At 34.8% G+C, this 13,305-nt stretch overlaps 1 protein-coding gene across 1 annotated transcript in view; it reads left to right on the top strand.

The window, feature by feature from the left end:
• Nucleotides 1-13,305, top strand: part of KIF5B (kinesin family member 5B) — a 45,896-nt gene that overhangs the window by 10,007 nt on the left and 22,584 nt on the right. The window contains exons 3-12 of the mRNA XM_044228719.1: nucleotides 6,927-7,000; nucleotides 7,902-8,006; nucleotides 8,678-8,726; nucleotides 9,515-9,570; nucleotides 9,663-9,750; nucleotides 9,932-10,056; nucleotides 11,132-11,236; nucleotides 11,521-11,666; nucleotides 12,415-12,563; nucleotides 13,006-13,199. Coding sequence (XP_044084654.1) covers nucleotides 6,927-7,000; nucleotides 7,902-8,006; nucleotides 8,678-8,726; nucleotides 9,515-9,570; nucleotides 9,663-9,750; nucleotides 9,932-10,056; nucleotides 11,132-11,236; nucleotides 11,521-11,666; nucleotides 12,415-12,563; nucleotides 13,006-13,199 — 1,091 coding nt within the window. The remainder of the gene's footprint in view (nucleotides 1-6,926; nucleotides 7,001-7,901; nucleotides 8,007-8,677; nucleotides 8,727-9,514; nucleotides 9,571-9,662; nucleotides 9,751-9,931; nucleotides 10,057-11,131; nucleotides 11,237-11,520; nucleotides 11,667-12,414; nucleotides 12,564-13,005; nucleotides 13,200-13,305) is intronic.

Here is a 13,305-nt window from a genome sequence, read left to right on the forward strand (position 1 = left end):
ACAATTGAGAATGAATCAAGAGAATGATAATAGTGAACCATGGAATCTAAGGTGAATGAGAGGAAGGAGAATACAGCTGGGGGGAATGGGTTTGAGGGACAGTGAAAGGAAGTGGTAAGATTAGTTTGTTACAGTCTTTGTGGGCTCGAATGTTTTTTGAAATCGGGGTACTAGAAGGAATAATAGGAGGAAGGTACATAATTAACATTAGGAAGGCAGTGTAGGTAGTAATGAAAAGGTCTAGAGGTTAGTTGGCATCTGGAGAAAACTAGGTATTTTAGTAGGATCATCTGCTACATGGACACCGGAACCTTCAAGAATTAGAACAGGAATGGTATTAGTGAGAGAGTGGACTGGATGCTGAAAAACTCATAGAAGCTGTTGGAGAATTAACTTGATTCTATAAATGATTGCAAGAAGAACAGGCAGTGTCATCTTTTGTTTGTAGGCATCAAATAGTTTTCCAAGTGGATCTGTTACAGAACACAATTATATTACATTCTTTGTATTTCGATGTACTTTTTTCATCAGTACAGGCTAAGATTTTACATTACTTTTTGAAAAATACTAAGGTATTGATTCATGAGCTCGAGAGCAATTTAAGTGTTTCAGGTCTTTTTCACATCTGCTGGAGCCAATTAAACCCCATTCAATACTTGAAGTTTTTTAAATTTGACTGGCAGCTTTTTTTTTTTTTTTCCCTAAATTTTATTTTATTTATTTATTTGACAGACAGCAAGAGAGGGAAACAGGCGGGGGAGTGGGAGAGGGAGAAGCAGGCTTCCCACAGAGCAGGGAGCCCAATGTGGGGCTCAGTCCCAGGAACCTCAGGATCATGACCTGAGCTGAAAGCAGGCACTTAACAGCTGAGCCACCCAGGGGCCCTTGACTGTAAGCTTTTAAAGTGCGGATTCCCTGTTGTTCGTTTTACCTCTTGATTGTATTTTGAGTTTTGTTTTTATGGTTATCTTATTAGGGATATGTGTTGGCTCTCAGCTTATTTGGATTATTGAAATTAATCCAAATCCAGCAGGATTTTGGAATTCTGCTAAACTCCTTATTTATAGACGTTGTTTGAAAAATATTACTCTAAATCATTTATTAAGATGCTTAATGGGCTGTGGTCCTTAACCTAGTCTTCTAAAAGTCACACTGGGTAGTCAGCCAACTTCCGATTCTCTTGTATAGTTCGCCGCTGGTTTTTAGTTTTGTCAGCATGTCAACAAGAATATTATGAAAAACTTGGGTCCTTTTATGAAGTCATGGTACAGGAAATGAGTTTAGTTCAACTATAGGTTTTCCTCAGTGAAATTTTGGTGTACCAAAAATAATCTATCATTTTTCCTTTTTGAAAATGAGTATAACATTTACAAGTTAGTCATCTTCTGTTGCTTTTGTTCTCTGTGGCTTTTAAAAATCAGCTATGGTAGCTGGGAAATTTTTATCTATGAAATATTCTCTTATAATTAGAAACTTGAGCTCACTTAAAACCGTTCTTTTCATTGTCTTACCCACCTCAGTCTTGAAGTCTCTCTTGACTGTTTATTCTGTTGTTTCATTTTCAGGATAATATTGAAGAAGGTGTTAATAAAATGGGACTACCCTCTGTCTTATATTGTCTGTTAACATTTTATTTTCTGGGCAGTATAGGTCTACTCAGACATTAGTCTTTTTCTGAATATTTTTAAAAAGCTCATGCCCTATAGTCTCTTAATAATGGTCTCATATCTTACCTTTCTTAGAACTCTTTGAAATCTGTTGTCCTAAAGTCCTAAGGTATATGTTTCTATTACCTTCTGTTCTGTTTACAATTTTTAAGATAACATCATTCATTTAGTGAAATTTCCCTCATCAAAATTCAGGTCCTTTTACTTCACAGCAAATTCCTGCTTTACTGTTTGGAACTGAATGCTGAAGAGCAGTTCCCTTTTTAAAAAATTTTTTAATTTATTTATTTGACAGACAGAGATCACAAGTAGGCAGAGAGGCAGGCTGAGAGAGAGGAGGAGGCAAGCTCCCTCCTGAGCAGAGAGCCTGATGCAGGGCTCCATCCCAGGACCCTGGGATCATGACCTGAGCAGAAGGTGGAGGCTTAACCCACTGAGCCACCTAGGCGCCCCAATGAATAGCAGTTCCTTTATTTGCTGTGTGGATAGGCTTTGGAATCAGATAAACCTAGATTGGAATTTAGATTCTGCCACTTCTTAGCTCTGTGACTTTTGGGAAGTTACTTAACTTTTCTATGTCTGTGTTTCTTGTTTTGCAAAATAAGGGTCTGTGAAGATTTAAAAAGAGGATTCATGTAAAAGAACTTTACCCAGGGCCTGGTATGAAGAAGCAAGCACAACAGATACCAATTGCTGCTTGTTTCTTCTATTCTGAGAGAAGAAATTACTTTCGTGATTTAATCAACAATAATTGTGCTTGGGATAATTCATAGCCTACAGTGTTTTCACTCAACAAAATTAGACTTCAAGTAACTATTGTAGTAGAAAGCTCTGTCACTGTATCCAGCTTCTGTGGCAGCTTTGCCACAGAAATTTATATTAGAAAAGTGTCATCTGACTTAACTCCTTCTGTCTTCATCCAAATGCTCTCAACCACTTTGGAGGAGACTGGATGTGGTAGGTAGTGGGACTTGTCCAGGACAAGATTATGAATGTGGAGGAGTTACCAGTAAATAAACATGGATATAAGGAAAGAAATGAGGTAAATGGTGGGTTTCTGGTGAGGTCTGAGGATGGGAAACCAATTAAATACATGGCAGGGTGGAGTTGGGACAGTCATTGGCAAACAAACCTGTTGGAAGACCAAGGTTAGAAACTTCTGGTAGGTAGCGATCAGCAAAATGATGTGTGAGTAGGTATTTCTTCTGAGATGTAGATTTGATGAGCAAGCTGCCAAGGGTGACCTGAAGCAACTGGTACTGTCTGGGCTCCTCTGTCAGTTGGCTGAGCACTGTTTCATAATATGAATTTCTGTAAAAGTTTGTGTGTATGTGAATGTATATATATGCTCACACACACATATAACTTTATTATGTACAGAGTTATTCCTTTTTCCTTTCTGTAGCTTCATTAGATAAGTTTTCTTTATTTTGAATGAGGTTAACCCACTGGTATTCTCTAGTGAATTCCAAATCTGAGTGATATCTTTTTACTTCCATGTATGAAGTAGTTGTCACTTACTCCGTGCTTGCTGTATGCTACCCATCATACCAGGCCTTCATAGATTCCTCATCATACCAGGTCTTCATAGATTTCCTACCATAGCTTCCTGACCTGAACTGGCTGCCACAGCATTTACTTTTAATTTAAACAGATGTGGTCTGCCATAGGTTTCTTTTAGTTCCTGTGTTCCTTGATAGTACAGTGCAGTGGTTATGAGTATGTCCTTAAAACCAAGATTGTCTAGGTCTGCATCCCACCTCCATCTTGCTAGCTGTGGAAGTAGAGCAAATTAATATCTCTTTTCTCAGTTTCATCATCTATAAAGTGGGACTACAAAGAGTACCTTTCATAGAGTTTGCTGAGGATTTAATACATTAATATATGAAAAATTATAAGAGCCTGGCACATTGTATGTTCTCATATGTTAGCAGTAATAATTTTATATGAGGACTTCTAATTTTCATAGCCTTCTCTTAATTAAGCCTTCTCCTTTGTTGATGAGGACGTTTCCTCATGAGGAAGTTCAGAGAGAGGTGACTTTTCGAAGGTGTTATGCTGTTGTCTTGCTTACTAAATGTTTTTCTTTTTTACAAAGTATGAGAGAAGTAGTACATACCCATAGTTGTCCATCTCTGTTTCTCACAAGAACAGCAAAAGTATATTTTAAACAAGGAGGGAGGCTTTAGAAAGATGCTCTGTGTTAGTAATGGCAATAATCATTCAGCAAGCATTTGAGTTCCTACTAAGTGCCAGGCACTGTGCTAGGAGTTAAGCACAACCCTGGCCTCAAGGAGTTTAAAAGCTGGTGAAGAAGGCAGATAAGTAAATTGACAGTTGCAATGTGCAGCTATAAATACAATGTTTAAATGTAGATACTGTAAGAACACATAGAATGAGGTGACTGGTTTTATATATAGTTGGGTTGGAGGAAAAAGCAAAGTCTAAGCTAGTCTTAAAGGATGCACAGAGTAGGAAGGAAAGAAGGTTGCCTTCCTGGTAGAGATGACACATGGACCAAAGCATACCCACATGAGAAGAGTATCACAATGTAGGGAGCAGCATACATTATGGTGTAACTGAAGTTGAATGTGAAATTGTCAGATTTGATCATTTTGACCAACACAAAATAGCAGTGTAAGAGGAAGGATGGTGGGAGGTGGCAAATAAGAGGCAGGACAAAAAGTGTCTAATTTTACCTGATTACAGATGTATGCTCTCTCGGATTTTCAGATGAATATAATTTTTTTTTAAAGATCCATGCTTAAGATAGGTACATTTCATTGTATATAAATTTTACCTCAGGAATAAAACTGGAAAATGAATCCTAGTTAAAGATACCTGCGTGGTGAAGTATTTAGGTGAAAGTATACTGATGTCTAGTTTACTTTGAAATACATTAAAACATGAGATGAATGAATAGATACATGATTAAATAGTAAAATTATAAAGTGTTAATGGTAGAGTCTTGGTGGAGGTTATAGGAATGTACACTGTAAAATGTATTCCCTTTATCTGTATGTTTAGATTTGTTGGGAATAAGTCAGCGTAGAAAATAAAGTCAGGGATGGATTTGAAGGTAGGCAAAAATTATTTTCCTAATTGTTAAAAGTGTCAAACTACTTAGTGATAAGGTGGCATTAGGAAATCGCCTAATCTGTTGTTGTTAGTATCTCTTGCACCAAGAGCGGAGTATAGATCATGGCAGGTGCTCAGTAAGTATTTGAGTGTTGAATATTCCATAATCTCTGTAATCATGTGAAATTTTTAAGGTTATGCTTGAAGTCCCGAAAACAAATGCATGCATTTGCTGTCCTTGGTGCCCTCATAGAATACAGTTTCACATAACCACAGGTATACTGTAATATCCTATTCTATAATATAGGTATATGCTACTACATGTTGATTTTGAGAGAGTCACTTGTTAATTCACCCACCAGTATTTTATGGATATAACAAAAATTTGGATTTTTTCCTTAGGTTTTATTTGATTGATAAAAACATCCTTAAGCAGAAGGTATGGCATTGATATACTGAAAACAATTATGTGTAAAGGGAGTGAATTGGAAAGAGACTGTACTTCGTTCTCCAGATAATTTCTTGTTCAGAAATACTGCAGTGCCATCTTACTTTTTTTTAAGATTTTATTTATTTATTTGGGGGAGAGAGAAAGCATGAGAGAGAGAGAGAGCGAGCGCACAAATGGAGAAAGGTCAGTGGGAGAAGGAGACTCCCTGCCGAGCAGAGAGCCCTATGTAGGACTCAATCCCAGGACTCAAAGATTGCAGCCTGAGCTGAAGGCAGTCGCCCAACCAACCGAGCCACCCAGGAGCCCTATTTTTTTTTCTTTCTTTCTTTTTTTTTTTTAAAGGTGGGTTGGGGGAGGGTTTGAGGTGGAGAGAAGAGTCTTAAGCTGACGCGGGGCTCAGTCTCAAAACCCTGAGACATGACTTGAGGCCAGTCAAGTAGGACGCTTAACCTATTGAGCCACCCATGTACCCCCAATGCCTCCTATTTTAAATGTGATTTGAGTTCTCTTAAAATTTTCCCAAGGAAATAAGTACCTTCTTTTTCTCATTAATAAATGTGCCTATAGGAAATTTGCTAATATCTAGTTAGTTGTGCCCAGTGTTGAGGTTTTTTTTTTTTTTTTTAATAATAAGTTTTAAAAAAGAATTGGCCTGGTTACTAATTTACTTAGCATGTGCTGTTTCCAACAGAGGCTTCTCTTTTTACTTTGGCTTCCTCTGGAATACAGTGTAATTTCATAGTACCTTTTTGTCAACAAAACCAAAACAGAAACAAACCAAATCCCTGAAAACTGAAAACCAAAAGGTCACCTTGTTACGCATTTTTTTTTTTCCCCTTCAGCCTAGTAAAGGAAGATACTTAGATATTAAAGATAGATCTTGGAGTACATACAGGGCTAGAACAGTTTTATTTTTAATTTCACAGATATTTTGAAAATTTATTTTTGAGGTACAGCTGGGCTTGATGCTTGTATAAGGAGGACTATTGTATGGGTTTGTAAGCTTTAACTACCAGTTAACCATTAATCAGCAATCCTATTTGTAAAGATGAATTCATATCTGTATGTAAATTTGCAGAAAAGTTTTCCTTTGAGATCACATAAAGCCTTGGAATACAGCGTAAAGACTTTTGAGATGTGCACTATGTAAGAGATGATCATAAACAATGAAATTTAAAATTTGTGTTTCATTGACGACAGAAAGTAATCTGGGCTGGAGAGAAAGTAATTGCTTAGGTGGATCATCACTAAGAAAATTACTATTAATATATTCTTATTTCTCTTCAGTCTTTATAAATATTTCATGAACTAAACTTCAACTTTTATGGTGTCTTTCATATTCGTGTAAAGAAAATCTGAATCTTCTTCATCATTCTTCCAACAGCTATTTTCTTTCTTTCTTTTTTTTTATTATTATTTATTTATTTGACAGACAGAGATCACAAGTAGGCAGAGAGGCAGGCAGAGAGAGAGAGGATGAAGCAGGCTCCCTGCTAAGCAGAGAGCCCGATGTGGGGCTCGATCCCAGGACCCTGGGATCATGACCTGAGCCACCCAGGCACCCCCCTCCCCGATATTTTCTTGTGCAGATTTTATTAAGCATGGATGAGAAACAGTTAATATCTATGTGAATTTTTTCAGTGTTTTCTAAGACTCTTAAGTAATTTCTTATGACTCTTTTAGAGGGAAAAAAATTCCACTGAAGTATAAAATCTCTTATTTTCTCATAGATGTACTTGAAGGATACAATGGAACAATATTTGCATATGGACAGACGTCCTCTGGGAAGACACACACAATGGAGGTAACATTTTATAATCTGTACTTACCATGTAGTTTACGGAATAGAGTGTGCATTCATTCACTATTTGTGAAATTATTTTATCATGCTTAAACATATTTACTCTTTATTGGATTCTCTGGTACATATAATATACAGATAACTTCATTGTTGTAATCTAATCAGTCCTGGAGTTCAAATAATGACATTATATACTTGAAATCCTATCTTAACTTTGTTTTATTAGCATAACCACAAAAGATGAGCATTTTAGAATTAATGGAAATTTCCTGTTACTTTATAATAGAAATTTGAAATTTTAAATGTTTCATATGTTTTCATTTCTGTTCAGAGCAATTAATTCTCTCCAAATATCTGAACTCTTTAATAAGAATGTCTCCACAGTTTTTGGTGCTGTTATTAGTAAGATGTGGTCCTGCCTAAACTTTGATCTAGAAAATGATCTTATGCTGCTGCTACAAAGCATCTGCTTTTATCATTTATCTGAGCATTCTGTCTAAAATGACTGCTTATTTTAGTGTAATTCATATTACTTATTCCATAAAGTTACAGAGAACGAAGACATTTCTAGCATGTGTGTTGATTTGACTTGAAGGAACAATAAAGATATGTGGGAAGAAACAGACTAAAACCTCTTTCGAAAATAAGTTTATTGCACAAGCATGGATAATCTAAATCCAAAATAAAAGGCTTAGAACCATTGGTAACCCTTATTGTTGACATGCAGTATTTAAAATACCAATGTGTAATACTTGAATTGGATTTTTTGGGGGTATTTGTAGAGCTGTTTTCACCAAAAAATGGCCACAATTACAATTACTGTCCCTTGTTACTGCAAATTGTAGATTGAAAATTTTTACTTTTAATTCATATTTCTTTGAGTCTCATTTCATTTTCTGTTTAGGGTAAACTTCATGATCCAGAAGGCATGGGGATTATTCCAAGAATAGTGCAAGATATTTTTAATTACATTTACTCCATGGACGAAAATTTGGAATTTCATATTAAGGTATAAGACTTGGGGAAAGATTGTGTTCTGTTTTACACCTAGAATAATTTTACTCCAAGAAATAATAAATGTTCTTCCTTTTTAAAAAATATTTTAAAAGTTCTTTGGACAGTTACAGTGGAAATATCATTACGGTTAGTGAACTGGGGTTCTTCATACCATTAGATGACCTTAAACAGGGTCACAAAACCTCTTTTTTGTCTTCACCTCCTTCTCTATGAAAGTGAAGGAGTTTGTTACTAAACTCAAAGGCTTTTGTTGTTGTTGCTGTTCTGGTAAAGTTTTTATTTTTAAGAGAGAGAGTGAGAGACCGCAAGCGGAGTTGGGGGCAGGGAGGCAGAGGTAGAAGCAGACATCCTGTTAGGCCCTGGGATCATGCATGACCTGAGCCAAAGGCAGCTGCTTAACTGACTGAGCCACCCAGGTGCTCTGAACTCAAAGGTTCTTACTGTTCTCATGAGTCTAATTCATTTTAGATGAAGATACATAATGGAAATTGCTATTTCGTTACATGAGCAGTTTAGAGAGTTCATATCTTCCCGGTAGAGCATGAGCTGTGGCTGAGTTGTTGATAACTCTATCCCCTAGTCTGGACCCTGTTAACTTTAATGAACAAGTGAATAAATTATTTTAAATTTTTAATCTTTTTTCCTTCATTTCTTTACCTTCAGGTTTCATATTTTGAAATTTATTTGGATAAGATAAGGGACCTGTTAGATGGTAAGTTACAATTTTGCTCTTAGCATTTTAAAATAGCATGTTACCTTTTTTTAATAGTAGATATGAAATCATTTCTAAGAGACCTATATGAAATTGACTTAAATTGTAGGAAACAGGTATACTTTAAAGTTCTTTTAAAGTTAGTTGAATGCTTTTGACTTGTTGAATAACTTACTTAAAGCACATATTTATGGGTGTTTGTGTTTCTTAGGTAGTAATTAGAGAATTGAATTACAGTTAGAGGTTGTGAGTCCTTGTCTTCTGTCTGCTGTCAGTTAGATTCACTGCCCTCAGACAGACTATTAAACCACTTTGGGTTATTGTTATTTTCAAATGTGTGTGGTAGAGGTTGCATTGGACCTAAAATTCTATATTGCTCAATTAGTTTTCTATTTAAATCCCCTACTGTTTCTGTAGTCTTTTTTTAATAGCAGTGTGTTGTATTTTTTTTTTTTTAAAGATTTTATTTATTAATTTATTTTGACAGAGAGAGAGAGAGAGAGATCACAAGCAGGCAGAGAGGCAGGCAGAGAGGGGGAAGCAGGCTCCCTGCTGAGCAGAGAGCCCGACGCGGGGCTCGATCCCAGGACCCTGAGATCATGACCTGAGCCGAAGGCAGCGGCTTAACCCACTGAGCCACCCAGGCGCCCCATCAGTGTGTTGTATTTTTAAAATTTATCTATTATTAGGTCACTTGGGAAAGGAAACAATCAATTGAATAAGCTATTTCATAGCTAGTTTTTGAGTTGAGGAGAATGTTGCTGATACTCTTCATTTTTCTTTTTCAGTTTCAAAGACCAACCTTTCAGTTCATGAAGATAAAAATCGAGTTCCCTATGTAAAGGTACTTATAAAATAATACAGAACGCTTGTTTAGAAAAGCCCTGTGATAAACAATTTTAAGGCTATTGACATACTTCAAAAAATATTTTATAGGGGTGCACAGAGCGTTTTGTATGTAGTCCAGATGAAGTTATGGATACCATTGACGAAGGAAAGTCCAACAGACATGTAGCAGTTACAAGTAAGTAGGATGTTTATTAACACTAGTTAAGGTACAAAGCTGCCTTAAGTGTCTTATGACATTTAAATGTCTTTATGAAGTTGATTAACTGTATTAGATTTCTATGTAAAGTAATGCTTTAGAACTTATTAGTAAGGGAAAGCCATGTTTGTTTATAGTTGTTTGTGTTATTTCATTGCAGATATGAATGAACATAGCTCTAGGAGTCACAGTATATTTCTTATTAATGTAAAACAAGAGAACACGCAAACAGAACAAAAGCTGAGTGGAAAACTTTATCTGGTTGATTTAGCTGGTAGTGAAAAGGTAAAATCTTTATATTCTGGTAGATACTTAAGCATTTTTAAAAACTTTTGCTTGAATTTGGACTTTGACATTATTCATTGTTAACATATTAAAAACTATAAAATTGGATTTGCTAATACTTCTGAGAGTTAAAAGCTTTGATGACAATGCTTAACCAGTTCCAAATTACTGTCATTTGTGCCATAGTCCAGTTCAGTCAATAGGTGTTACCTTTGACTTAAGGTGTATGATTTTATTGAGAATTTATTTTAGCATATATTGTTATAAATTTTATTAGGTATCCTTTTCCTTACCATACTGCCTGGGGGCTCCCTGTGAAAACTGGTAGCCGTCCATTAGTCTCTGGTTTGGTTGTACCCCTTTCTTTCCCTTGGTTGATTATTTAATAATTACACACTATACCATATACCAATCTGATTCTAGTTTATGCGAAAATTAAAATAAGTTCAAATATTATAATAATTGATCTCTGTAACAATTTTGGCCATTTTGCTAATTTTTCTTCTGATTAAAATGACATGCCTGTTCCCTTTTACTTAAGTCTTGAATACATCCTTCAAAGCCTGTCTTTGATTTTTATGAATTCTGAGAGGTCTTTCTTCAGCCAGTATTGTTAACATACTATTTTATTCTATCTTTAACATATGTATTTCACATCTTTTTTTTTTTCACATCTTTTTAAAAGAAGTTTGCTTTTATATTTAAATTCAGTCTGTAATAGTTACAGTATCAACATTATACTTTAGCAAATGTTAAAAGCTTCCCCTTTTTTAATGAAGCAAAGGGGTTTAATAGTAAATGGCAAATATACATGTAAATTTGTTATTTTCAAGAGCACAAACTTGAAATAAAATTTGTTGTCTCCTTATTGACATTTTGTCATGTACCTAGTTACTTGACCAAGTTCTCAGAAGTCTAATGCTCAAGAAATAGTGATAGCTTAGAATAAATACTTGGCAAATAAAATCTTGAAGGTTTTCATGCTGTTGTTTGTTGGCTATTGATGACCTGAACATTTTAGAAATTTTGAAGAAGCTTAAAATTTTGTTTCATTCTTTTGAAATCGTATGTGTAGGTTAGTAAAACTGGAGCTGAAGGCGCTGTGCTGGATGAAGCGAAGAACATCAACAAGTCCCTTTCTGCTCTTGGCAATGTCATTTCTGCTCTGGCTGAGGGGAGCGTGAGTGCACATCTTCTCTTTCCTTGTTGTTGTCTTCTGGGGATTCATATGTGTAGATGCATGGATGTTTGAGTGAAAGATTCAGTGTGTTTGAATCAGTGTGTGTCAATTAGTTGTCTTACAGGAATTTATAGTATTAGTATGTAGATCTTAGTTCTCCTCTTAGTATTAATCCGTTAAAATAACCAAAATCCCTTTGTAACTTACTTAAAGTGTAACATATTTCTGTAACAAATTTTATTCCTTAGAAACCCATTGGTCTTCTATGTTTTTTATGTTCATAGACATATGTTCCATATCGAGATAGTAAAATGACAAGAATCCTTCAAGACTCATTAGGTGGCAACTGTAGAACCACTATTGTAATTTGCTGCTCTCCATCATCGTACAATGAATCTGAAACAAAATCTACACTCCTGTTTGGTCAAAGGTTAGTTGTTAAAATACAAAGTGTAAATGACAGGTGTTTTGTTTATTAAGTCTAGGAAAATGCAGGTAGGTATTATTCAAATCAGTGCATTTTGTAATATGCTAGGCAGCTTTTTAATTGAGAGATAATGTAAACAAGGTCCATTTTTAAAGCTGCTTGGATTTGAATTAAGTTTTAGTACATATCAAAGTCAAATGTTAACTTGAGTCAAATTTATATGAGAAGCTTTAATTCAGCATTAAGAAAATAAGCATTTAAATTAGATAATAAAGAAAAGCTTGACAAATATAATCCTGTATTAGCCTGTTGACATATGTGATAGGTTCACATAATGGGATAGCCAAATATGAATTGCTTAACCTAGGAAAGTCGGTAGTTGTGATTTATCTTTGACCTTCAACAGTAATTTTTTTTTTATTAATTTATCCTTGCAAATGAATTGGGAAAATAGGGGCCCTTGTTTTTTTATCCTCATCAGGTTTTTTTGTTTTTGTTTTTGTTTTTGTTTTTTTAAGCTATTCACAAATTTGAGAACTGACACAAATTTACTTAGCTTGTGAATAAGCACTATAGTAATTACAGTTCTTTGTATTTAGTTATAAAGATAATTAACAAGAATAGTCAAATTGCATAACCAAAAATACACACACACACACACACCCCTTCATATATATGTAACACCTATGGATATCAATTGAAAATATTTAATTCTAGTTACATTTTTTTTTCCTGCAATTACTTCTCTTAGGGCCAAAACAATTAAGAACACAGTTTGTGTAAATGTAGAATTAACCGCAGAACAGTGGAAAAAGAAATATGAAAGAGAAAAGGAAAAAAATAAGACCCTACGGAATACCATTCAGTGGCTTGAAAATGAACTCAACCGATGGCGTAATGGTAATAATTTATGAATATGTCATTTGTAGTTTGTTGAATATGAATGTAAAGCTGTTTTATAAATTTGAGACTAATAACAAATATAAATAAAAATAACAAACCATACCCATTTTTACTTTTTAAGAATTAGGGATCATCAATTAAAAATTAATAAAATCTTTTAAATCCTAATTTTATCTGTATTGATAAATAGAGGCACAGAGGCCATCTTGGAAGCTATAGTAGTCACAGATGGCAAGGTTCCTACAGTAGGGTGAAGCAATAAAATTTGTAAGATTTGGTGACTGGATTTAGAAGATTGAGGTGAGTCAAAAGTAATTGCAGCTTCTCAAATCTCAGACTTAGCTGATAAGAAAGTTGGTGAGAGCTGTTGAAATTGAATAAAATTTAATTCATTTTAGACAGGTGGATAGTTTATTATCTATGCTTTCTCTTATTTTAGGAGAGACAGTGCCTATTGATGAGCAGTTTGACAAAGAGAAAGCCAACTTGGAAGCTTTTGCAGTAGATAAGGATATTACTATTACCAATGATAAACCAGCAGCTACAATTGGAGTTACTGGAAACTTTACTGATGCTGAAAGAAGAAAGTGTGAAGAAGAAATTGCTAAATTGTACAAACAACTTGATGACAAGGTAGGTATTGTTCATGTTCTAGTTTGTTTTAGAATGTTATGGCATAGGTATTTTTATTTTTAATTTTAATTTTAATGTATATAGGTCCCCTGGACCTATATACATC

Source organism: Neovison vison, chromosome 12 (assembly GCF_020171115.1).
Source record: "Neovison vison isolate M4711 chromosome 12, ASM_NN_V1, whole genome shotgun sequence".
NCBI classification, from domain to species: domain Eukaryota; kingdom Metazoa; phylum Chordata; class Mammalia; order Carnivora; family Mustelidae; genus Neogale; species Neogale vison.